Below are 23717 nucleotides of genomic sequence, written 5' to 3'. Positions count from 1 at the left end.
TGCCTTACCCACTACGTGCTCTTACAAGCTGAAATGAGCAGAAGCCCCTAGGTGGGTGGGATCACTGAGCAGCTGTCTTCCCTGATGACTTTGGGCTGCCTTTGAAAATCAGGCTTTCTTGCAGTGTAGTAGGAAGGTGATTCTTAGAACACAAAATATAAAGTATGCTCAAGACTAGCATCAGATGTCCAAAAGGGAGCCTTTAAGAATAGGCTTGACTTCTTATCCAGGTTGGCAGTAGCCGCTTCTACTCCCTCGTGTTAACTCCTTTTAGCCGTCCCAGAAGAACCAAAACCCTGCTCCCAGCCAAGGTTGTTCCCCCTGGACCTGTTGATGGGCAGGGTGGGCTAACATTTACACAGGCCTTGCCCTAAAGATGAGGAGATAGAGCTGGGCAGTTGTGGCGCATACCTTTAATCCCAGCACTTGGGAGGCAGAGGCAGAGGCAGAGGCAGAGGCAGAGGCAGAGGCAGAGGCAGAGGCAGAGGCAGAGGCAGGCAGATTTCTGAGTTCGAGGCCAGCCTGGACTACATACAGAGTGAGTTCCAGGACAGCCAGGGCTACACAGAGAAACCCTGTCTTGAGAAACCAAAAAAAAAAAAAGATGAGGAGAGAGCACTGGCTACCTCTTTCCCTCCCCCAACACACCATTCAACCAAAACAGGTCTGTCACAGAACACCCAAGAGACATGAGAAGCTGGAGGGGGCAGTACAGGCTACGTGCAGTGTGTAAACAGAGAAGAGTCTGACTGAACAACAGATGGCTTTGTCACAAATGGAAGACACTTAATATGAAAATGTCTTTTATTTCTCAATACAAAGCCAGATACTATACGACTATGAAAAACTTGACTGGCCAGAGGTCTTCAAGAACAAGAAGACCCTCTCTAGCTCAGTGCCCTATGACCCAGTGAGAACTGAGGGCGCAGCAGAGACCCTGCTCAGTTGTGTGGGTGGGTGGGTGACCTGTGAGCCTCTCAGGGCCTGTGGGACTGGGAGCTGAAAGTGCTGTCTGCCTTTGTGGCCACTGGCTCCCTGGCCTAGCTGCCTGCAGGACTGCAGTAGGAGAGGGTAGAAGACACGGGATGGAATGGCCAGAGGTTGAGAGCAAGGGAGACGTGAACTAGAAAACGCACCCACCCTAAAAATTTCTGGTTTTAATTTCATGGCTGCAAAAAATGTTAAAAGAGTGAGTGTAAAATGAAATAGGTTGTTATTACCCTTAAAGGCACCTTGAATGGCTCTAACTCATACCCTATGTAGAAAAAGCCCTTAACCAGTAGACATGGGTCTGAGATCTAAGGCTGCAGGAAGTGACAGGGTCTGAGGACTGCTGGGAAGGAGCCCTAGGGAGTGTGCAGGCCCATGGGTACAAAGGACGCTCATCGGAGGGGCTGTGACCAGTCGTTTAGTGTCTAGGGGATGTAGTGTAAGGGCTTAGGCCCTGCCCTCCTCCCTGCTGTCATCTACACTGGCCTGCCTCGTCACCTTCCGCAGCCTGGGTGTGAAAGACATGCCAGGCTCCCTCTGCTCTTGCCCTTGCCCCTGCTCCTGGAAGGCCCGTGTCCTGCTGGCCACCAGGGCAGCACTGTGAAGGGCAACCACAGACTGGCGAGACTTCAGGGCAGGCCAAGGCCCCTTGCGGACCCGCTGGCCACCTTTGGTTCTTGAAAGGTGAGAGAAGGGATGAAGAGGCTCTTCATCTGAAGAGAAAACCTGGGTGGGAGAGGAAAGAGAGGCACAGGAAATGGGTAGGTGCATACTTCCCAAGGGAAAAACTGCATCCCTCCTGTTCCTTGGCCTGGCCTGTTTGAGCGGTCTTCTAGTTTCTAGAAACCTTTTGGCCCAGTTAATCTGACTTTAACACCTTCTCTTATCACCCCTCTGCCTTTGCACATTGAATCCAGTGAGCCACAGCTGAAACCCTGCCAGGGGCCAGGCCCTGAAAAGGGCTTTGCGAAAACAGTGTCTCGGTGCCTCACAGGACACCTGCCTGTGACAGTAACCACCATTAGCCTCCTATTGGTCTACACCTAGCACCTAAAATGTTCTGTCTGCATCGACTCCTTTTGGGCTAGCCGTGTGACCTCATGTCACATGTGGGGCCTAGCTTCCTCTGACAAGGGCCAGCTTCCTGTCCTAGCTTGTGCCCAACAGCTCTCAGCATACAACATGCTTTTCACATAGTCAGCAGATGGACTGTGTGAGTACAAGGGCTCCTCTCTGTGCTGTCCTTTGCGATGTGACTCCTCAGCTTTAGGAAGGGCTTCAGGACTGCTGTCTTACCCATCCTCTCTAGTGTAGGACGATTCTCCACCCATCAGCTGGCAGTGGAGCTCATGGCCTGGGGAGGATGCTCACTCTAAAACTAGCAGCCAAGCTCCTTAGGAAATTAGCCAGTTTGTTAGGCTGGGACTGCACTGTCCCTTGTTCTCAGTCAGACCTGCAACTGTCTAGACCCTAGGACTACTGCTGACGGTGGTCCCCATCCTCAGCTACTCAGGACAGTCTTGAGTGGCCTTGTGCAGAATGGTGGTCAGTGTGGAGAGAGTGAGACAATACCCCACTGTGAGGGCCTACCAGCCAGCCTAAGTCAGGCTTGTTTGCTCCCACAGTCTCTCTTGCAAGACTATTGCAGGTAGAGCTTCCCAGCCAGACTCACTTCTGGCAGGTCTCCAGCCTCTGGGGTACTCTCTGGCTCTGAGGAGGGCTCCAGGAGACTGATGGAGCGCATGACCCCTCTGAGGTTGATGCGAGGCCGCAGTCCAAGCTCTTCTTTTGGGGTTTCCTGGCTTCCTTCCAGGCCCATAACCATCACCTCCCCACTGCCCCCTGGTTCTGGTGGAAGAGGTGGCAATGGTGTAGAAACTTCAGGTGCCAGGGGCTCCTCTGGGGAGACCACACCCACTTTCTGCTCCCAGACATGGCTCTGCCTGCTGTGAGGAGGTGGCTCTGAGTCAGCTTTGAGTGACACAGCAGCCAACCCTCAGCATACACAACACCTCCCTTGTCCCCTCCCCTATACCTGGCAGTCAGAATGCCCTGGTAGGTCTGTAGCTGGCGCAGGAAGCCGGGATTGGGGCGTACAATGGGCCGGAGCTCCTGCACGTGGATCAGGGCTTGTTCCAGGCCCCAGCCATACTGTTTCATGGCATAGGCCAGTACTGTGGCAGCAGAACGGCTGACACCCATCTTACAGTGGACTAGCACCCGAGTGCCCTGTGCTCTATGGAGGTGGGATATGGTCAGTCCATTCCCTTCCAACCCCAGTAGCCTGTAGACTGGGAAGGGGCAAGTGAGGGCTTAGGACCCTGCAGTGAGAAGGAAGTAAGGGTAGAGAGGGCAATGAAGGAAACACAGGGCTGGGCAGGAGGAGGGCTCCCGTTCCTACTGGAAGCTGGGGCTTAATTACATGTGGGCTGGGGCAGCAGAAGCTGGGAGTAAGCCAACCTGGCATCTTCAATGAATCGATGCGTCTCCTTCCAGTGGGGCAGCAGCTGTGCTGATTCCTCATCCCAGACACGTACGTTGTGATAGGTGAAGCGCTCAGGGAAGAAGTTGTCAATCTCTCGGGCCATGTTCAGGATGTGACTTACCCTGTACCACAGGGTCCAAAACCAGATTGATGTGGCAAATGAACCAGGCTCCCTGGCCATTTCTGTTGGGTTCTTGGTTTTGAGAGTCAGAGGATGGCAACACTTGGAGGGGAAAGAGACCTCTGCCAGCCATCAGCTGATTAACCTTGGGCGCATGTTGTTTGACTCTGTTGGTCATGAGTTTCCCTGATGAGGAGTCAATACTAACTCTCTTCCATGACTCTGCGATTTCAGTTAGATTTCAAGCTAAGCTGAGATGAGGGAGCTCTCAGCAACAGGTTATAAAGGCTTCAGCAGGTCGCTCAGAAGCCCATGGTGGAGGGGTAACAGGTACCTTTGAGAAGGGCAGCCACATCCTTATGAGAAGAAGGCATTTCCTTTTGCCTGAAGAGGTGGCCAGGTGGCCAGGAACCTCTTCAGCTTGGCAAGTGCCCACACCATCTCTCATCTTGGCACAGTTGAGAACTTGTTTCTACACTATAGTGTATGCTTAATGGGGCAGATGACCTTGGAGCCCATGTGAATACAGCATCCCCAGGAGTGGGTAAAAACAGAAACAGCGAAACAGTGATGCTGGGGACAATCTAATGTTCCAAACACTGGTCAGGCCACCCCACAGGAAGGAAGGCTGAGAGAACAAGTGGCAGTCCCGAGGCTGGGAATCCTACCTGTTTCTCTGAAGTTCCTCCAGGTTGGCAGCATTCCACTCAGAGCCCTGCAGAGTGAGAGTGGACAGAAGCACCAGGCTTCCATGGCTTGCCTCTAGTTAGAGGACCTATCATAACAGCTGCATTGATGATCTGGTCCCTACCTCCTACAGCCTGTACTCACCAAGTAGAGGTGGGGAAAGATGCGGGAGGCACGATCTTGCTGGGCCATGAGCAGCAACATCTGGTTATCAATAAAGTCACGGTACTGCTGGAGAGGGCATCCCAGACGCAGCTCCAGGGCCTGTCGGATCTATGGGGGTTGGGGGGTGGGATCGGGCAAGAGAAGAGGGTCCACTGTGAAGCCTCTGAGGGTAGTACCCTGACCCATCTACAGAGAGCTGAAGTCAGGGATTGGGAATGGCTTAGTGCTAGAGGAAAGCAAGGTGAGAAAGACCCCAAGGAAAAGTGAGTCTCAGGCTCTGGGCCTAGCCATCCTGCCCACCTCTTTAGAAGTAACACTGTCCAGGTCACTGGTGTCCAACACCTGCCACAATTCAGCCAGGATTGCCTGTTCCATCTGCTCCTGCTCTGAAGCCCTGGTAGTAATCCTTTAGTAAGGGGCCATTTCACTGAGGTACCACCTCCTCCTCCTTCCCTCCTCCCTAGCCCCCCACCCCACCCCAGCACTGACTGTCCAGGCTCAGCATTAGGTGGGCGAAAGGACTCCAGGTCAGACATGGCCATCCACTCATTGAGGCAACCCTGGTCAGAGTTCACTTTCTCCTGGTAGTGAGTGGCCCAAGCAAGAGCACTGCCACCAGGTACAAGGCTACTTCCTAGAGCCACCTCACATGCTTGGTGTAGTACCTGTAGTGTGGCCCTGGGACAAGAAAGAGGGGCTAAGCCACAGAGTCCCACTTGGTTCCGCCTAGGCCTGGCTGCCGTCCACGAGGCTGGCCCAAGGCTAGCGTGCCCAAGGCTAGGAATCTGCAGCACTCACCACATGGTCTGAATAGAGACAGGCTTGAAGATTCGGCTCTGACCACCAGATGTGACACTGAAGCCCCTGCAGGAGACCCAGGGAGGGGAGAACCAAATACCAGGCTCTCAGAAAACCTGTTCATTTGCCAGATGTGGAGATGCTGAAGCCTAGAGTTAGGTGACTTGCCCAAGATCATATAGTATAAGAAAGTAGATCCCAGCTCTAGCCCCAATGTTTAATGCATGCCACTCTATTCTCCTCTCTCCCCTCCTGTTCCCACTCCTTACCCATCACCGTCCAGGTACACCTGGGTATCACTCCAGAGGGGCAAGACCAGGCCCAGGGTGCAACTGTGGGAACTGTCAGGGAACAGGAGAGCCATTGTCCCTCAGCACCTCACAGCCTTGGCCCAACCCATCTCTTCCTGCTCCTACCTGCTGTCAGGGAAGTCCACTCCAAGGAGGATGGTCTCCGCCTCACTCAGACCCTCTCCTGTGGATACTACCAGCAGGTAGCGAAGTCTTGGGGGCCGGGCTGCCTCCAGCTGGGCTGCCTGGAAAGATGGAAGAAGCCCTGAATTATAGGGGCTCCTGGATCTGCTCCTTCACTTCCTCATGGACACATCTTGCACCTTGCCAGCCCCTGTACCACCAATTCCCAGAATTGAGTGACTACTTGAAAATACAGTGATACTCAATTTTTGTAATTTGTGGCTCAACAAACTGTCTTTTGAAGTCTGACTCCCAAAAGTGCGCTACCTACTGGTAGCATCCACAGGAGAGGGTCTGAGTGAGGAGGAGACCATCTTTCTTGGGGTCTTCAAAAGACAATTGAACTGAGGATCCTCTGGAAGGGCAGCCAGAACTCTTAACCCCTGAGCCAGCTCTTCAGCTCTGCTACTTGCCAATATTTTATTTGAGAAATGCCTTCTGTCACAGATTAATAAAAATAAAAACTTAATCTTCGTTTTTGTGGTACTAAGAATTGGATGTAGGGCCTCATACATGCTAGAAGGATTCCATCTTATAATGGGTTAGAACAACATTCCTGGAGCTGGAAAGATGGCTCAGTGGTTAAGAGCACTGGCTGATCTTCCAGAGGACCCATGTTCAATTCCCAGCACCCACATGGCAGCTCACACCAGTCTGTAATTCCAGTTCCAAAGCTTCTGACACCTTCACACAGACATACATACATGCAGAACACCAATGCACATAAGAAAAAAATAAAAAAAAAAGCAAACAACAAAAACCTAACACTTCTGTTCTAAAAAGCTTTACCAAAGCTTGCATCTTCTTTTTCATAGTTTGCTGCCAACAGCAAGTGTCTGCCTCCACACACTTTCCAGAGCTGGCCCCTAGACTCCAGCAGACTTCCTTGGTGCTCTGTTTGCCTGACTGGCACACAGCTGCCAAGGGGCGCTACACAACCCTGGGAATATGAGTCCATCTTTGGGCAACTCACTAATATCAACAGAGGCTACCCTCATAGAACCCCCACCTCTTGGCTCACACAGGACAAACCTTGTCCTTCCCCAGCCCTCCAGAGACAGACAACACCCTTGCCCTGCTAAGATATCTCTAGATGAAGTGGCAGAGTTGTCAGGTTTGGTAACCCCTTTCTACTGCCTGAGGCCCCTACTCTCACAGGATTGTTCTTAGACGGACACAAGCTCTGGATGGTTCCTTACCAGGCGGATATCGTCTTGTGGCCTCAGCAGCTCCACCATAAGGTGCAGGTGCCGCTTTTGCACTTGTTTCCAGGGACTCTGGAATCCTTGCCCGTTGTCAGTCTGGTCCTCAGAGGGCTGCTCCTCGCCTGAGGGTTCCTCCATTGGCTCAGAGTCAGCCTCAGCTGTGTCACTACTGTCCCCTCCATCCTGAAGTCTCAAGACAGCCCCTCGGAGTACCGCAAAACTCTGCCTGGCAGAGTGATGGGGAAAATGTTCAGGCCACAGATTTTCAAATTTTAGCAAGGGTAAGTCCCCTGGTTTGCTGAAATGGGTTCCTGGCCTGCTCTCCATGCTCTCCAGAGTCAGATGAGCTGGAGCGAGGCACATTTTTTTTTTTTTTAAAACCAGGACCCTGATAGTGGTAGGCACCCAGAGCCAGCCTTGGGCTTGCAAGCTCCTTCTCACCTTGTTTTGCACCTTTGGAATGTGTCCCTTTTCTGGGTGGACCTGGATGCTATAAACTTGCTTAAGCACCTATACTTCTTCCTGCCCTTGGTCCTGGGATCACTGGCTCGAGCCAAGGTCCGGGTAATGTGTGAAAGCATCCACTGAACAGGGCCAAGTTAGCCCTGCTGGTTCTTCCACAAGCCAGATAAATGATGTTTCCCAGCTCCACCCACAGCATCTGGCTCCCACCTAAGCATGAGTTTATCTGACAGTACTTCAGTGAGTCCTTGGTCCAAACAAGACATCTGGAATCCACAATGACAGCCGCTAGTCCACAGGCTATAAGGAAGCATGTGTCAGGAGAAGGGACTCACCTGCGCTGGAGCCGGCCTCTGCGTCTTACAACTCGGTCCTGCGGAGAAAGCAGCCCCGGGATAGAGTAAGAGAGTAGCTTCCAGGACAGGAAGCGCCCAAAAGCCTCTCCTCTTCCTACAAGGGAGCGCTAGGTGGAAAAGCAATCTCTTCCTTCTGAAGCCGCTCCCCTCCAACAAGCTCCAGAGAAATCTCGGCCTAAGTCCAGGCACAGCAGTGCTGCAAGGAGAGGGGGTTGCAGAGTGTGGGAGGTATTTGGACAGATCTGGGCCTCAACAGACCCGGCCGGTTCTAGGACTCTACATCTACCTAGGTCGAGCTCCTGAGAGCCTCGGGACCTCCTAAGTGCCCTAAAACGTGAGACTCAAGGTCCCCCTCCGCCTACTCCCAGGAGGCTGCTGGGGGCAGGACGTACTCCCTCAGGCCTATCTGGCAGCCAACTGCAAGAGCGTAAAACCAAGCTAAACTCACCGTGGGTCCCACAGGCGTGGAGTGGCCACTTGCCGGCGGCGAGCGACTCACTGTGACCAGCGCCATAAGGCAGACAGGCCCGGAACACCTGAGCGAGCACCCGGCACGACCCCTCCCACAGCCCTACGGTCAGTCCCTGCCTTCGCACAACCAGGAAGAAGCGATTGGAGCCACTAGGGCCTGGCACCACCTCGGGAGCGGCCCTTAAAGGGCCCGACTCATGACCAGTCTGGCCGCATAGAGCGGGTACCGAGCGACAGCAGCCCCGCCCCTGCGGTCTCGGTTCAGCTCGCCCCGCCCCGTACGCGCTGGAGGCGTGGTGGAGGGCGTGGCGCAGGTGAGGAGCCCAGACTTCACTCTCACCCAGCTTTGGTCGCTTTGCCCACAGGAGGCTTCCAACACTCTTTGCTGCACCCAGTAAGACTTGGACCCCCGCCCCCCAAACCCACTATTTGGTTTATGCTATGGTTTCTTGGAAAGGAAGGAGCAAGGGCAACAGATGTCTTTTTTTTTTTTTGAGACAGGGTCTCACTATGTAGGCCTGGAACTCATTATGTAGACCAAGTTGCCTAAAATTCAGAGATCCACCTGCCTCTGCCTTCAGAGCGCTAGAATTAAAGACATACGCCACCATACCTGGGAGGAACTGGGTCTTAAATCTACCATCCCGTTCCAAACTTGTTCTCTTTTCTGCTTGGCTGTCATTCCTCTACACTGAGGAGATCTGGGAGACCAGAAGGCTTTTTTGGGTCTTAGCAATAGTTCCCAAAACCTGTATGCATTTCAGGTTCACCCTAGTGGTGACCAGGACCGGGCTGAGCCCCTTCCCCAACTACCCCGTTGGGGGAGTGACTTGCTTAAAGTTTCACTCTGGTAGAAAATATTTGAAACGGTAGGAGCCTGTGCCTGAGCTGCGGGGATCGGCATCGGGGCTTTCTCCAGTAGGTAGAATAGGAAGACCCAGCTTTTCCTCTCTCCAGCTGGAGTATGGACCATCAGGTGGCAGGAAGAACCTGGGGTTGGGATAGCACCCAGGGAAATTTCAGAATCTCCAGGAACTCCTGCCCTGTGACGAAGTGGTCTTATTTTATAGCTGTAGAAATGGAGGTTCCAAAGTCGCTCAGTGCCGGCTCTAGTGAGGACTATCCATCAACAAATCCCTCATCCAGTGTCCCCTTGGTTCCAGACCACGGAGGACAGCAAGCTTACTGCTGATGGTCTCTTTATTTCCACCTTAGTCTCACTGCTAGCCTACCCCCAGTGCCCCAGACCCCAAGCTCAGCAGCAGTTTATAAATAAATAAATTACAAAAACAGGCAGAAGGAATGACCCTGGGGAGCCATCTCAAGGCCAGTCATCTCAGTGCTCTGTGAGTGACAGCTGTAGGATCCGCTGTAAGTCGTCTTCCTCCTGCTGACCTCGGCGCTCTAACTCCTCCTGTTCCCGTGAAGACAACTCCAGGGCCAGGCGAAGCTGCTCCTCAAAGCTTGGGGGTGCAGGGGATGGAGGTGTCTTCTGAGGAGATTCTGGACCCCTGGACTCTGTGGACAGCTGCAGGCTTTCCTGGAGGGCCCTTCAGGGTAATGGTTGCAGGGGAGCAGAACATGAGAAGGCTTGGGGAGAGCCAAGAGCTGCAGTTGTGAGAACAAGGTATGGGGACAGAGACAAGCAGGCCTTCTCTTGGCCCTTCCTGCTGCTCATGGTGAGCAGCATTTTGTCATGTGAAAGTATGGAGCCCTTGGATCAAAACTCCCTGACTTCCCACCCATCACCAGTCAGCCAAGGACCCACACAGTTCCTGGGAGACTCACTGCTCCAGCTGAAGCTGCTCTTCAAACACTGTGACTCGGGGGGGAGGGTGAACGCCAGGCCGTGTGTTGGTCAGGGCTTCCCACACCGTCACCTGCAGCAGCCAGAGCCCTGAACTGTCACCTCAGGCCTGTGGCTGTCGAGGCCATGACCCACCTTCCACTTGCATCCCACCTGCTCTGCCTCTGTGCCCGCCTCAAGCAGGCTCTGTTGGATGGCAAACTGCAGCAGGTCATCATCCTCATCTCGAAGGGGCTCACTGCGTCCAGCACCCAGCACACTGTACCCCTCGGGCACCTCGAACACAGCGGGATCCACCTCACATGGAAAAGGGCTTCCTAGGCAGGGCAGCAGAAGGGTCATATTCAGCCTAAAGGCTGATCAGAGAGCTGCACTACCAGCTATATATGTCTCCTTATCTATAGTCATACCTGAAGCAGAAACGGAAGAACTGGGTTTGGGGACACACACCGAGCTCACAGGCTCATCACAGCCACACAGGTTACTGAACGTGATGCGGGCATTGAGCACATGGAAGAGGGGAATCTCTGAAGGGAGAGAGCCGGGCTTGAGCTGCTTGCACCCTTCAGTAACCCCAAACCTGAGGAGGGCATCGTGCCCAAGTCTTGGTTACCCCCTGGTTGCTCTCTCACCAATCTTGACAGGGAAGCCCGGTGGGAGGCGTAGAGTGATGAAATCCCGCAGCTTGGCAAAATGAGCGTTGCTGATGGCCATCAGGTCGATGATGGGTGTCACCTGGTCACCCAGGGACAGTGGGTGCTCCTCACTTAGCCACAGTGTTGCCTTGAACCTATCCAGCAGCAATAGCAAGTGTATCAGGGACACCCCTGCTGCCTCACCCTTTCTAGTCGCCTGCCTGTGGTACCCCTCTCCCTGGTCTTCTCCTGTTGACTGTCGCCCTCAGGGACTCAGCACTGGTTCCAAAACCTGAGAGCCCCTGGTCCGTTCTGGTGCTGATGATGGCTTTGTGCCATGCTTTTGAGCTGCAGGAGGAGGGGCAGAGCCAGCCTGTGGGCCTTGCCCACAATCTGATTTTTGTCCTCTGTCCAAAACTAGTCAGCACTGTCCACTTGACTGTGATGGACACACACATGTACAAAAATGTGCTGTGCTTGAGTGTCAAGCGTAGCTCAGGGGTTGGGAACTTTAGGGTTTAAGTTGCATCTCCAACAATGTCTGAGTAGAGGCACGGGAGGCTGCATGAGGTATGTTAGACCTGCTACAAGGACAAGCACTGTCACCATGACTACATCCACTGTGACCATCCACATTGGGTTGACTTTTTGTTTTTCTGGAGAAGGAAACAGACTCCCATAAGGGAAGATTATTTCTTTGTGATAAAAGCCAGTGGACAGCAGAGCTATGGGCCCTTCCTACTCTTGTGTGCTCTGGTCCCTGGCACATGCTCATTGAACAGAAAAACAAGTCAGGGATGGTGCAGTCCCACTACTTGGATTGTTTGGAGTTGGAGATTAGCCTGAACTACATAATGAGCACCAAGCCAGGGATACAAAGTGGGACCCTGTGTCATAAAGCCCAAAACAAACAAGCAAAAACAAATACACTGGTGATATCACCTGAGTATGACCAACTCCTGGGGCCCAGGTGCATGCTAGGTTCTCAGACTGTGGTTAGAGAGACATGGCTCTCACACTTTGGAGCAAACTCAAGAGAGAAGCCTACTAGGTGAGCGGATCCCTCACTGTGACACACTCCATGCATGACAAGCTTCTGCCAGTGCTCAAGGTCCTCTGGTGGGACTCCCCGACTTTCCCCCAGATCTCACCTTTGCACTTTGCTAGACATCTCAATGGGGCGGCCAATGTTTCTTGATTCCAGGCTGAAGCTGGGGTCAAAGTACTCCTCAGCAGAAATGGCAGTAGGGTTGGTGGGGCTGGCTGCCTGTTGCACTGGCACCTGAGTGGACCCCCATGTGGCAGGAGTTAGTCCTCAGTGTGAAGATAAAGTGCCCCACCCACCCAGGCTCGCCCCAGCCCTCCCCTAGCCAAGCTCACCGAAGTGTGGGAGGAGTGCTGCTGGGCCATCCCCAGAAAGGACTGGAATGGAGTCTTCCCCCCTGAGAAGAAGTAGTAGCGACCATAAGGGAACTTGAGGCTATTCCCCAAAATGTGTTCAGCCACTGCCTGCCTAGGAGCCTCCCACTGGGTGGCAGATTCTGGCAGGAAGAGGGAGCCCTCCCACCCTGCCTGGGGTTGTTGAGCCCTGGCACCAGACCACAGGATGACTGGGCAGCAGGCAATCGCACCTGGGTTTACCTTTGTTCCTTAACTTGTCCTGATCAGAGAGGTGTTCTGTTCTTGTGCGTGTCACCAGCTCCACATTGGTGGCACTGTACACCTGGGGATGGGAGTGGGGGAGAGACATGGGGAACTCAGGGTTCAGAGCCCGTTCCTCACATTCAGCCTTGTCAGCCCAGGAGCCAAGTTTTCCTGTTCTCAGAGACATACAAACTGTTCCCACAGTAGAGCAGGTGGGAGGATCTGAACCCCAGGAGTCACTAACAGGGACATGTAGTTAGAGAGCCAAGAAAAACAAAACAAAACAAAACAAAACCCCACCCTTATTTTATCTCAGAACCTTGGGAGGGGTTAGCAGGGACTAGGACTCTGGCCCATAGAAATTCCCTTTGGTCGGTAAGGCTTCTGAGGTGAAAACTATTCCATCTCCCCTCACAGTATAAGGGGATGAAGAAGCTCAGCCCCTGGCCTATCCCCAAGTCCCCTAGCCCAGTAGCTTCTCCTGCCTTTGCCTCGTAGCCACTAACGGTCTCCATCTTCTCAGACCGCCATCCCCAGATACCACATTTGTTCCTGAAACAGACCAAACAGAAGTAGTGAAGACCAGTACCCTCCAATAAACAACAAAAGCCCCTTTACCTAGCTGGCTCTGACTACCCAGTGTGCCTTCCCACGATGATACAGGGAGGGGTCTGGACTAAAAGGACTAGACATCTAGAACATCTGCACAAGGGGCAAGGACCAGAAGAACAAGAGAAATTCTTTTCAAATTTTTCTTTTTTTTGAGACAGGGTTTTCTCTGTGTAGCTCAGGGATTGGCCTGCCTCTGCCTCCCTTGTTTCCAGATTAAAGATGGGTGACGGCATACCTGCCTCTTAATTCTTAATTTTATTAGGTATGATAGTGGTGTTGTGGCCCAGTTAAAAACTGTCCATGAGGGCTGGTGAGATGGCTCAGTGGTTAAGAGCATTGACTGCACTTCCAGAGGTCACGAGTTCAAATCCCAGCAACCACATGGTGGCTAACAACCATCTGCAATGATATCTGATGCCCTCTTGTGGGGTGTCTGAAGACAGCTACAGTGTACTTACATATAATAAATAAATAAAAATTAAAAAAAAAAAAAACTGTCCATGAAGCCAGGCAGTGGTGGCGCACGCCTTTAATCCCAGCATTTGGGAGGCAGAGGCAGGTGGATTTCTGAGTTCGAGAGTTCGAGGCTAGCCTGGTCTACAGAGTGAGTTCCAGGACAGCCAGGGCTATGCAGAAAAACCCTGTGTTGAAAAACAAAAACAAAAAAACCAAAAACAAAACAAAAAAACTGTCCATGAATGCAGAAGCATTTTTTAATTGAGATGATAAGATGTCTGGCATGATTTTGTTGTCTTGTTTCTCACTGTTGTTTGATACAGGTCTATGTATCCTTGGCTGTCCCGGAACTTACTATGTAGACCAGGCTGGTCTTGAACTCACAGAGATCCACCTGCCTCTGGCTCCCGAGTGTGCACACATACACACAAAAATACAATAAAATAATAATAGTAATTTAGATAAAATAAACAAATTTCTTGTGAGGCCCAAACTACTGAAACTAACTTAAGAAGAACTAACTGTAAGTAAGGCATTTGGTTTTTTTTGTTTTTTTTTTTGTTTGTTTGTTTTTTGTTTTTCGAGACAGGGTTTCTCTGTGTAGCCCTGGCTGTCCTGGAACTCACTCTGTAGACCAGGCTGGCCTCGAACTCAAAGTAAGGCATTTGTAACCAGTGAGGAGACGGCTCTTTACCTTTTACCTTCGTCTACCCAGAGAGGAAAGTGCGGACCGAATGGCTTTGCCATAGAATTCTCCTAACCATTTAAAGATTTGTATCAGGTGATTTATGAAACTCTTCTACAGAATGAATGATTAGGTAATAATTTTCAGCTTGGTGGGATGGTGGGATGGTGGTGTACGATCCCAGCACTGGGGAGGCAGAGGCAGGCAGATCTCTGTGGGTCTGAAGCCAGCCTGGGCTACAGAGCGAGTTCCAGCAGGTGTACGATCTCAGCACTGGGGAGGCAGAGGCAGGCAGATCTCTGTGGGTCTGAAGCCAGCCTGGGCTACAGAGCGAGTTCCAGCACAGCCAGACCTACACAGAGAAACAAGAAATCCTGTCTTGAAGAAACAAAAAAAAACAACAAACAAACAAACAAACAAACAAACAAACAGAAAGGGCTGGTGAAATTGCTCAATAGTTAAGAACACAGTGTTCTGCAGTTCCAGAGAACCTGAGTTTAATTCCCAGCAACCACATGGTAGCTCACAACCATCTGTAAAGGGATCTGATTTCCTTATCTGGCATGTAGGTGTATGTGGAGACAAAATAGTCCTGCATTTAAATATAAATACATAAATAAGTTCAAAGAACATTTTTTTTCAACTCATGCTATCAAATTTTGCCACATATCAAGAGCAGACAAAGAGGTGAAGAGGAAACTGCGAATTCATTCTGGATCTAGGTCAGCAACAGAGTGCCTGCCTGGTGTGCATGTACACCAGCACAGAAAGAGAGAAATAAAAAACAAGAAAGGCAAGGAGGCTGGCCATAGACCAATATTTCTTAAAATATATAGACAAAATCCTCAGCAAATTATTAGCCAATAAATCCTTAGAACAGATGGAAAGAATTCTATACCACAATCTAGTAACGTTACCCCAGGAATGCAAGGTTGGCTCAGTATCAAAAGAATCAATCTATGTAACAAATCATACAAGCAGAAATCTTTAAGTGTAAGATGGTTTGGTGTAAGATGGCCCACGTAGGCTCATCTGCATGAATTAAGCGCTCAGTCGTCAGGGAGTGGCACTATTGATACAGATTAGAGTGATTAGGGAGTGTGGCCTGGTTTGAGGAAGTGTGTCACTGGAGTGGGCTCTAAGGCTTCAAGAGCCCATGCCAGCACCAATCTCTCAGGATGCCTGCAGATCAGTGTAGCTCTCTTACTGTTCTAATGCCATGCTTGTGGCCATGCTCCCTGCCATGATGATAATGGACTAAACCTCTAAATCTGTAAGCCAACCCTGGCTTATTTTTTTCACAGGAGCTGCAGTGACTGTGGTACCTCTTCACTAAGACATGGTGGTACAGGGGATCAAACCCAGGGTCTTGTATATGCTAGGCATACATTTATTACTGAACTATAACCCCCACTTCCCAAAAGAAATTTTAAAGAAAAACATGTCATATTAATGAGGCACTGAACAAATCCAACACTTTCATAATATACATGTATGTATTCAACAAATTAGAAACAGAAGGAAACGTCTTCATTTGATAAAGAGTATCCCCAGAACCTCGTAATTAGTATCAGGTAATGATGAGACTAGATATTTTTTCTTTAGGCTGAGATGTCAAGGTTCTCGCCACTTCTAATTAACACAGTACTGGAAGCCCTAGCTGGAAACCATAGGAAAGCAAAGGAAAGACATCTATATTCTTTATAGAAGAAAAACTATATCAATATTTTACATAGTAAAAATACTGAGGCTGGAGAGCTGGCTCCAAGATAAGAGTACTTCCTGTTCTGCTACAGGGTGAGAATTTGGACTCTGGTACCCATATAAGGCAGCTACACATGCCTGTTACTCCAGCTTCAAAAACTCTGACAATCCTGCTCTGGCCTCGTCAAGCAGTGCACACACATGGTGCACATACATACGCAAGCAAACACCCATTCCAATAAAATCTTTTTAAAATATAAGTAGTTTACTAAATATCTAGTTGAAATGAGTACAGCAATGCTCCAGTATATGTGACCAATATAGAATTATATTTTTATAGTCACAATGAAGAAATCCATATTCTAAAAACAAGAGGCTGGAGAGATGGCTGAGTGGTTAAGAGCACACATTTCTCTTTTAGAGGACAAGGTTCCATTTTAGTAACACATGGTGGTTTACAGCCATACTTGATTCTAGCTCTGGGGGATCCAACACCCTCTGACCTTCAAGGATACTAGGCACACACATTGTGTGTGTGCAACATACTTGCAGGCAAAACACTCTCACATAAAATAAAACATATAATCTAATTTTTAAAAATTAATGGAACAGACAGATGGTGATGGCACACACCTTTGATCCTAGCACTTAGGAGATAGACACAGGCAGTTCTCTGAGTTGCGGGCCAGCCTGGTCTATAGAATGAGTTCTAGGACATCCATGACTACACAGAGAAAAGAGGAAAAAGAAAAAAAAAGATGAGAAAATGGCTCAAGAAGAGAACTAAATCCCACCAGGCAGTGGTGGCGCACGCCTTTAATCCCAGCACTTGGGAGGCAGAGGCAGGCTGATTTCTGAGTTCGAGGCCAGCCTGGTCTACAGAGTGAGTTCCAGGACACCCAGGGCTACACAAAAAAACCCTGTCTTGAAAAACCAAAAAAAAAAAAAAAAAAAAAAAAAGAGAACTAAATCCCAAAGGTTGTCCTCCTACTTTCAAATATGTAACATAGAATGCCTGTGTGCAATACACACACACACACACACACACACACCAAAACAAAAGAGATGAATTTTTTAAAAGTACAAAAAATTATTACAAAACAAGAGTCATTAAGACACTGAAGGAAGCCAGGTGTGTGGCACACACCTTTAATCCCAGCATTCAGGAGGCAGAGGCAGGTGGATCTCTGTGAGTTCTAGACCAATCTCATCTACATAGTAAGCTCCAGGCCAGCCATGTGAAAACCTGTCTCTTAAACAAACAACAACAACAAAACAAAGCAAAAACAAAAAAAGAAGGAAAACTAAAAGATGACTTACAGAAATGCAAACAATAATTGCAAATCACATGATCAATTTCTTATAGTTAGAAAACATAAACAGGGCTGGAGAGATGGCTCAGAGGTTAAGAACACTGTCTGTTCTTCCAAAGGTCCTGAGTTCAATTTCCAGCAGCCACATGGTGGTTCACAACTATCTATAATGAGATCTGGTGCCCTCTTCTGGCCTGCAGGCATACATGCAGGCAGAATGTTGTATACATAATAAATAAAACAATTTAAAGAAAAAACAAGAAAAGAAAATATAAACAAAGCCATGTATGGCAGTCATGCCTATAACCTTTGCACTCAGGAGACAGACTAACAGATTGCTACACGTTTGAGGTCAGCTTGGTACTAAGAGTTAGATCCTGTATCAAAAAATAAAAACAACAACAACAACAAAAAAAAAATTAAAAAAGGGCCGGGCTGTGGTAGCACACGCCTTTAATCCCAGCACTTGGGAGGCAGAGGCAGGTGGATTTCTGAGTTCGAGAGTTCGAGGCTAGCCTGGTCTACAGAGTGAGTTCCAGGACAGCCAGGACTACACAGAGAAACTCTGTCTCGAAACCCCCCCCCCCCCAAAAAAAATAAAAAATAAAAAAATAAAAACAACCTAAAAAGTAGAATAAATAAAGAATTCACCAGGCAGTGTTGGAGCATGTCTTTAATCCCAGCACTTGGGAGACAGAGGCAGTAGATCTATGAGTTCGAGGTCAGCCTGGTCTATAGTTCCAGGACAGTCAGGGCTACATCAAGATATTTTGTCTTGAAAAACCAAAAAAGAAGGGGGGGGGGGAAGGGAGAAGGAGAGAGAACATCAGACTTAAACATAAGGCACTAAAGAATTAGAATAGTATTTGCCAAAAATTAAAAATGAATAAAATGACCCAATTTGCACAAGAAAAAGTGCTCTACCTCATTAGTCATTTAGAGAAATGCCAATCAAAGCCACACTGAGGTGTGACAGCCTATCCATAAGCCTAGCTAGAATACAAAAGTCAAAGACTGGTCAGTCCAGGGCGCTGGTGAAAGTGTGGAGGAACTGGAACCATCCACACATTGCTGGTAGTGAAGTAAAATGATCCGTGCCCATTGGTAAACAGTCTGGCACTTCATCAAACAAAAAATACCGAGTTATTACATGATGCAGCAGTTCCACTCAAAGGCTAGGGATGCATCCAGGAGAAATGAAGACACATGCTCACACCAAATTTATATAAAAGTATATAGAATGATTATTCATAATAAGCAAACAGCAGAAATAACCCAAAGGTCTATTGATGGAAGGCAAGAGCATTTACCCCCGATTTGGCAAGGAACTGGTGTCAATTCCCTGTACCTACATGGTGGCTTATAGGCATCTATTTCTCCAGTTCCAAGGGCTCTGATGCCCTCTTCTGGTCTCCTTGGGCACTGCAGGCACATCATGCATATAGAAACGTGCAAGCAAACCCCTCATACACATAAAATAAAACAGATCTAAAAAAAAAAGTAATTATGGTATGTCCATACAATGCATTCATTCAGCCATAAAAATAAATGAAGAGTTACATGCTACAGTTTCAGTTTGGATGAACTTGAACATCATAAAGTGAAAGAAATCAATACACAGTGCTGGAGAGATGGCTCAGTGGTTAAGAGTACTGACTGTTCTTCCAGAGGTCCTGAGTTCAATTCCCAGCAACCACTTGGTGGCTCACAACAATCTGTAATGGGATCTGATGCCCTCTTTTGGTGTGTGTCTTAAAATAGCTACAGTGTACTCATATACATAAAATAAACAAATCTTAAAAAAAAAGAAATCAATACACAAAAAGCAACATATTTGCAAATTCCAAATAGGGAGATCTTTAGCAACAGAAATCATTGGATATGTAGGGCTGGTGAAGGGAGACAGCAGCTAGACAGCTACTTCTCGAGACAATACATTTTAAAAAAATTGTTGTGATGGGGTAAGGGTTGTGGGAGAGGGTTACTTGGAGGGGGCAGTGAGCAGGATAGAAAGTGAATAAGTAAATAAGTAAACATTTAAAAAAAATTGTTGTGATGGCATATTTGTTAATAAGAGTCATAGTGACTAACCCCTGCATCCCAATCTAAGCAGCCTCTAGCCATGCAGCAGTCAGCCTCCCATGGGTGTCAGGAACCTTAAGGACAGTACTTTTATCAATGGTGGTTTACACTGGGCATGATGACACATACCTATAAAGGTACTCAAGATTTGAAGTAGGAAGGTCTCTGGTTCAAGACCAGCCTGGGCTACACAGTGAAACCCTAACTTTAAAAAAAAAAATGTGGGTTTTCTTATCTCTCCTCCATCCCTGCTCATAGTACACCAGGCCCCGACTGACCTCTCAAAGGCTACATTGCGAGTGTCCAGGTGGGTGGAGACAACAGGAGAGGTGAGTCGACTGGCCACATGCTCCTCACTGGGCCGCATGGCAGCCAGCAGCGCTTCTGGTTCATGCAGAGCTGGACCTAGTGTCTCTGTGTGTACCACCTGCCGGTCATGATCCACTTCCATCACCAAGGCTCCTGCCTCTGTTAGCCACAGGGGTGTCACAGGAGGGGACCATATTAGTGCCAGGGCCTACCAGTGAGCTCTCCTCAGCCAACTGTTGTTAAGTAGATAAACCCTCAGCCCCTGGATCCCCCTCCACCCTCAGCTTCAGTCTCCACTTTCAGAAAGCACAGAGATAGGATATTGTCCTCACAAGTCACTGAGGAATCTGAGGGTGACAGAACATGTGTCCCTGCAGCTCACCCCAGAGCTCACCCTGACCCCTGAAGATGAAGCTCCTCCGGCCACGCTGCCAGGTCATATGCTCAAAGCCCAAGAGACTAGTGTCCACCCGCAGACTCTCACCCCGCTTCCACACACGGTACACATCGCTCGGGCACATCTTGGATACAAGAGGTACTGCAAGAAGTCTCAAAGTCATTGGGGATCTTCCCCACATGCCCACTCCAAGTCTCTGGCAGCCAACTGAGCCCCACTCACCCCAGCTAGTGAACTCCCATTTCATTTCCACGTAGAAATCAGGGGCCTAAGAAAAACCAGAGCTGCCTGTTAGGACCCATGGCCTGGTGCCACAGCCTAGTAGGCCTAGGGCCTCACAATACACTACTACTCTTTGGGAGCCCACAAATTCTGATGCACTGCTGTGGCCCAGCTATATTCCCACTCCAAACAACCATGCCAAGGAGAGAGCCCAAGTAGGGCCTAAAATGGTCTACACATAAAGAAGCTATTAGCACTGGGGGTCTGGAGCCATTTCAACATGGGCCACAGCCCACTGTGGGTCCCTACAAGGTCCTCTGTCTTTTCTGTGTCTCTGATTCCTTATCTGTAAAAGAGACACAACGATCCTTCCAGATCTTCCTGCATGTGAGGAAGCACAACTGTGCCTCTGTCCTTTGTATGCTTAGGATGGAGTACACAGGACTAGGCATTCCAGGGTCCAGGCCATCTCCATGCAGTCACCCTTCTGAAAATTTACATAGCCTCTAGAAGACCCAAGGCTGCCATTCTACCCAAGAGATTCCTGGTATCAGAGACCCTTAGTGCTGGTGAATGTCTTCCTTCCAAAAGACTCAGTCTCACCTGCATAGGCCTGGTATCCTCTATTCTTGTATGACCCTTGGCAGAGGTCTAGACACGGATGGTGGGAAAGCATAATGCGTAACCTAGGTTATGGTCCAAGGCCAGGTTTATCACAGGGAGCAGGACAGCCCCTGTTACAATAGCCCACTTCTTTACTACACCCTACCATACCTGACGGAGTTTGTTGAGCAGTTCTGGAATGCCAGCCAACCTCTGTGTGGCTCTCTGGAAGTCCCGATACTGGAGTACCAACTGTACCATCTCAGGGTCTCCAGTGCTGACTGCCTCCTGCAGGACTGGAGATGACCAACTGCTGGGGAAGTCCTCTTAGCGACCCCAGGCATGGTTACTTACTCCCATGCACCAACCTGGATGCTAGTCTCAAGGGAAGACCCTCTGCCCTGCATAGTACCTGCCCAGCCCTGGTGAGTCTCTTTGCCCACGTTGGCATTATGTCGAAGGAGGACTCTCACAGACTCCAAGTTCCCCAAGGTCACAGCCAGCTCCAGGGGGGTTCGTCCTCGGGGGTCCTCCTGTTCAATGTCGTGCTAAGGGAGATGGGACACTCAATACAGGGCAAGAGAGCCAAAGCAAGGAGGTCACTGGATTGAAAAGGGCTTGAGTTACTATGGGAAACGAGAGTAAGCAGGTCAGGGAGAAGATAGAGGGGTAGCCTATGTGGACTGGAGAGCGTCAGGGTAAAGGGGACAGAGAAGGCCAGTGGCAAGGAACTGCTCATTTCTCTTGCCCTCTGCTACCCACAGAGTTGAGGGCCTGGTGCCAGAGTCTAGCAAGACAGATTCAGGCTAGGGATGTTGAGAGTTTTAGACCAGCTTGAGGACTAGAACAAGGCTCTTGTCCTCATTCTAGCTCAGAGGTGAGGAGGGTGAATCCAGAGCTTAATGCAACACGAAGTGGGCAGAGAGCAGAGCAAGGCCCAAGCTAGGGAGATGGACTAAATAAATGCTCAAGCTCGAGGGCAGGAGACCAGGGATTTGGATAGAGCTGGACCTAAGTAGTCAGGATGCAGCTGCGGAGCACAGCAGGGGCAGGTGAGCTGCGGAGTGGATTCCGTATCTCGGCACTGGGGCTTAGGGGGAAAACAACCGGATCGGATCCCCTGTAGGGCCTCACCTTGCGGCTGTGCAGTGCGGCCTCCAGTTCGCGGTGCCGGTTCGCCCAGACTAGCCGGTGCAGCGGGAAGGTGGGGCTCAGGCCGGCCATGCTGGGCCTCAGCACCGCATCCCGAGTGAACGGCCCAGCCCTTCTTGGCCTGTGCCTGGCACGTCCCCTGCGCCTCCACTCTGAGCCGCACCTCAGCTGCACCCGCCGCAGCCCCGCGGACCCCTGGTAGGAGCCGCAGCTGCAAGAGCGAAGGCAGCAGGGAGGGCGGGGCGGGGACCTGGGGGCGGGGCTACATGGAGCTAGGGCGTGGCGTCGGGCTCCGCGCCCCCTCGCCTCCCGTAGCTACGGCAACCACTGCAGGCCTGCGCGCTAGGGGCGGGCGGAGTGTGTGTGGGGTGCTGTCCAGTCTCCAGGGCAACCACACGCGCCCCAGGAACAGCCGGAACCTCATTTCGAAGCGCCAGGGTCGGTGGGGGCGTTCCGGAGGGCGGGGCATAGCTGCAGCTCCACCCGTGCCCGCAGGGGGCGCCCCAGGCCCTGAGGAGACCTCTTCTTAGCGGTCAGAAAGGTGAGGGAAGGCTGGAGGGGAGTAGGGAGGCTCGGTGGCGCTGGGATTGGGCCCGGGTTTGTTGTTCTTGCAGGCCCCCGCCCACAATGTGTCCTTCCATCTAGCCCACTCCTGTGTTCCACCAGCACCGACCGGCCTTTTATAGGTGGGTAAGATGGTAAGTCTTGACCTCATCCCTGCTAGGCTAGGCGCTTAGCTTCTGGAGATGGGCATCCAGCAGCAACCCCTAATGCTGACCAGTCAAAACCTCTTTCCCAAGAATCTGCCTTGCCTTGATGTCTGGAAGACATCACACCATGAGTGGGGAACCCTGCAGCAGCACTGGAATCAGGAACAGGAATATTGGGGTTGGGGAACACAAGCTCAGCAGAAGCTAGGGCTTTCCTGGTTGGGAGATTGGCCATGGTGCACACTACCACCACATGGGGCCATTTTGCAGAGGCTGCATTTAACTGCCAATAGAGAAGGAAGGAGAATTTCGAAACGAGGCTGGCACTTCCACCCACACAGAATCTAGGGTTCAGGCAGTCAGTCAGCTTAGTTGTGACCCCTGGTTATCTTCAGTCCCACCATGGGGTCTCTGATCCTGGTCTTGCTGGGTGGCAAGGTAGTAAACCAGACTTTCTGTTTCCCTATGTTTAAAATTTACATTTAATTAGTTAACTATACATTCAGGGGCTGGAGAGATGGCTCGGTGTTTAGAAACACTGACTGTTCTTCCAGAGGTCCTAAGTTCAATTCCCAGCATCCACATGGTGGCTTGCAGCCATCTGAAAAGTGATCAGATGCCCTCTTCGGATGTGTCTGGAGACAGCTACAATGAATATATATACATAAAATAAATAAATCTTTTCTAAAAAAAAAAAATTAACCATACATTCATTCTTGTATGTGGGTGCTCATGAGTGTGGAGGTCAACAACCAACTTTTCAGAGTTGGTTCTCTTGCCCTTGAACTCAGGTTGTCAGGTTTGTCAGCAAACACCTTCACTGGATGGCTCCATCTCCCTACCTGTAAGACTTAGTGTGATAGAGAAAGGCCGTCTAACTTGAGGCTCCCTTCCTGCCCTAGGATATCTTCATCTCTGCAGCCTGACTGCCACCTTTATCCCCTTTCTCATTGTGATCAGGTGGCTTATAGCAGTCTGGGATCTAGGCTACCCACCTTGTGTGGTATGGCCAAGTCATCTGTGTGATGTCTGGACTTGGGATGAGCTCAAGGTCCTGAGCCTCTAAAGGCCCAGAGCTTTACAGTTAGGTCCTGCTGGTCTCTGCAGTCATCAGAGACGGTTCCTCCCCCACATCTTCATCCTGGACCAAGAAGGCCTAGGACTTGCTGCAGT

The 23717-nt window shown here is 50.2% G+C and overlaps 2 protein-coding genes across 2 annotated transcripts; both read right to left on the bottom strand.

Moving 5' to 3' along the window:
• Positions 1-781: 781 nt before the first annotated feature.
• Positions 782-8409, bottom strand: Ssh3 (slingshot protein phosphatase 3). Its single transcript, XM_028771038.1, has 14 exons — positions 8191-8409; positions 7722-7759; positions 6919-7150; positions 5663-5781; positions 5516-5587; positions 5247-5312; positions 4938-5126; positions 4749-4842; positions 4428-4556; positions 4265-4311; positions 3451-3597; positions 3026-3226; positions 2663-2936; positions 782-1716 (listed from the first exon to the last, which is right to left on the bottom strand). The coding sequence occupies exons 1-14, from the start codon at positions 8254-8256 to the stop codon at positions 1438-1440; spliced, it is 1953 nt and encodes a 650-aa protein (XP_028626871.1). The 5' UTR covers positions 8257-8409; the 3' UTR covers positions 782-1437.
• A 986-nt stretch (positions 8410-9395) lies between these two features.
• Positions 9396-22075, bottom strand: Ankrd13d (ankyrin repeat domain 13D). The gene is made up of 15 exons (XM_028771041.1): positions 21817-22075; positions 21095-21230; positions 20854-20978; positions 20080-20125; positions 19855-19998; positions 19430-19619; positions 12785-12851; positions 12297-12378; positions 12036-12097; positions 11807-11937; positions 10653-10810; positions 10431-10547; positions 10174-10337; positions 10002-10093; positions 9396-9763 (listed from the first exon to the last, which is right to left on the bottom strand). Exons 1-15 carry the CDS (start codon positions 21904-21906, stop codon positions 9550-9552), a joined length of 1818 nt encoding a protein of 605 aa, XP_028626874.1. The 5' UTR covers positions 21907-22075; the 3' UTR covers positions 9396-9549.
• Positions 22076-23717: the final 1642 nt, after the last annotated feature.

Source organism: Grammomys surdaster, unplaced genomic scaffold (assembly GCF_004785775.1).
Source record: "Grammomys surdaster isolate TR1022 unplaced genomic scaffold, NIH_TR_1.0 205, whole genome shotgun sequence".
In the NCBI taxonomy this organism is placed as follows: domain Eukaryota; kingdom Metazoa; phylum Chordata; class Mammalia; order Rodentia; family Muridae; genus Grammomys; species Grammomys surdaster.
This window is presented reverse-complemented; position numbering and strand designations above follow the sequence as displayed.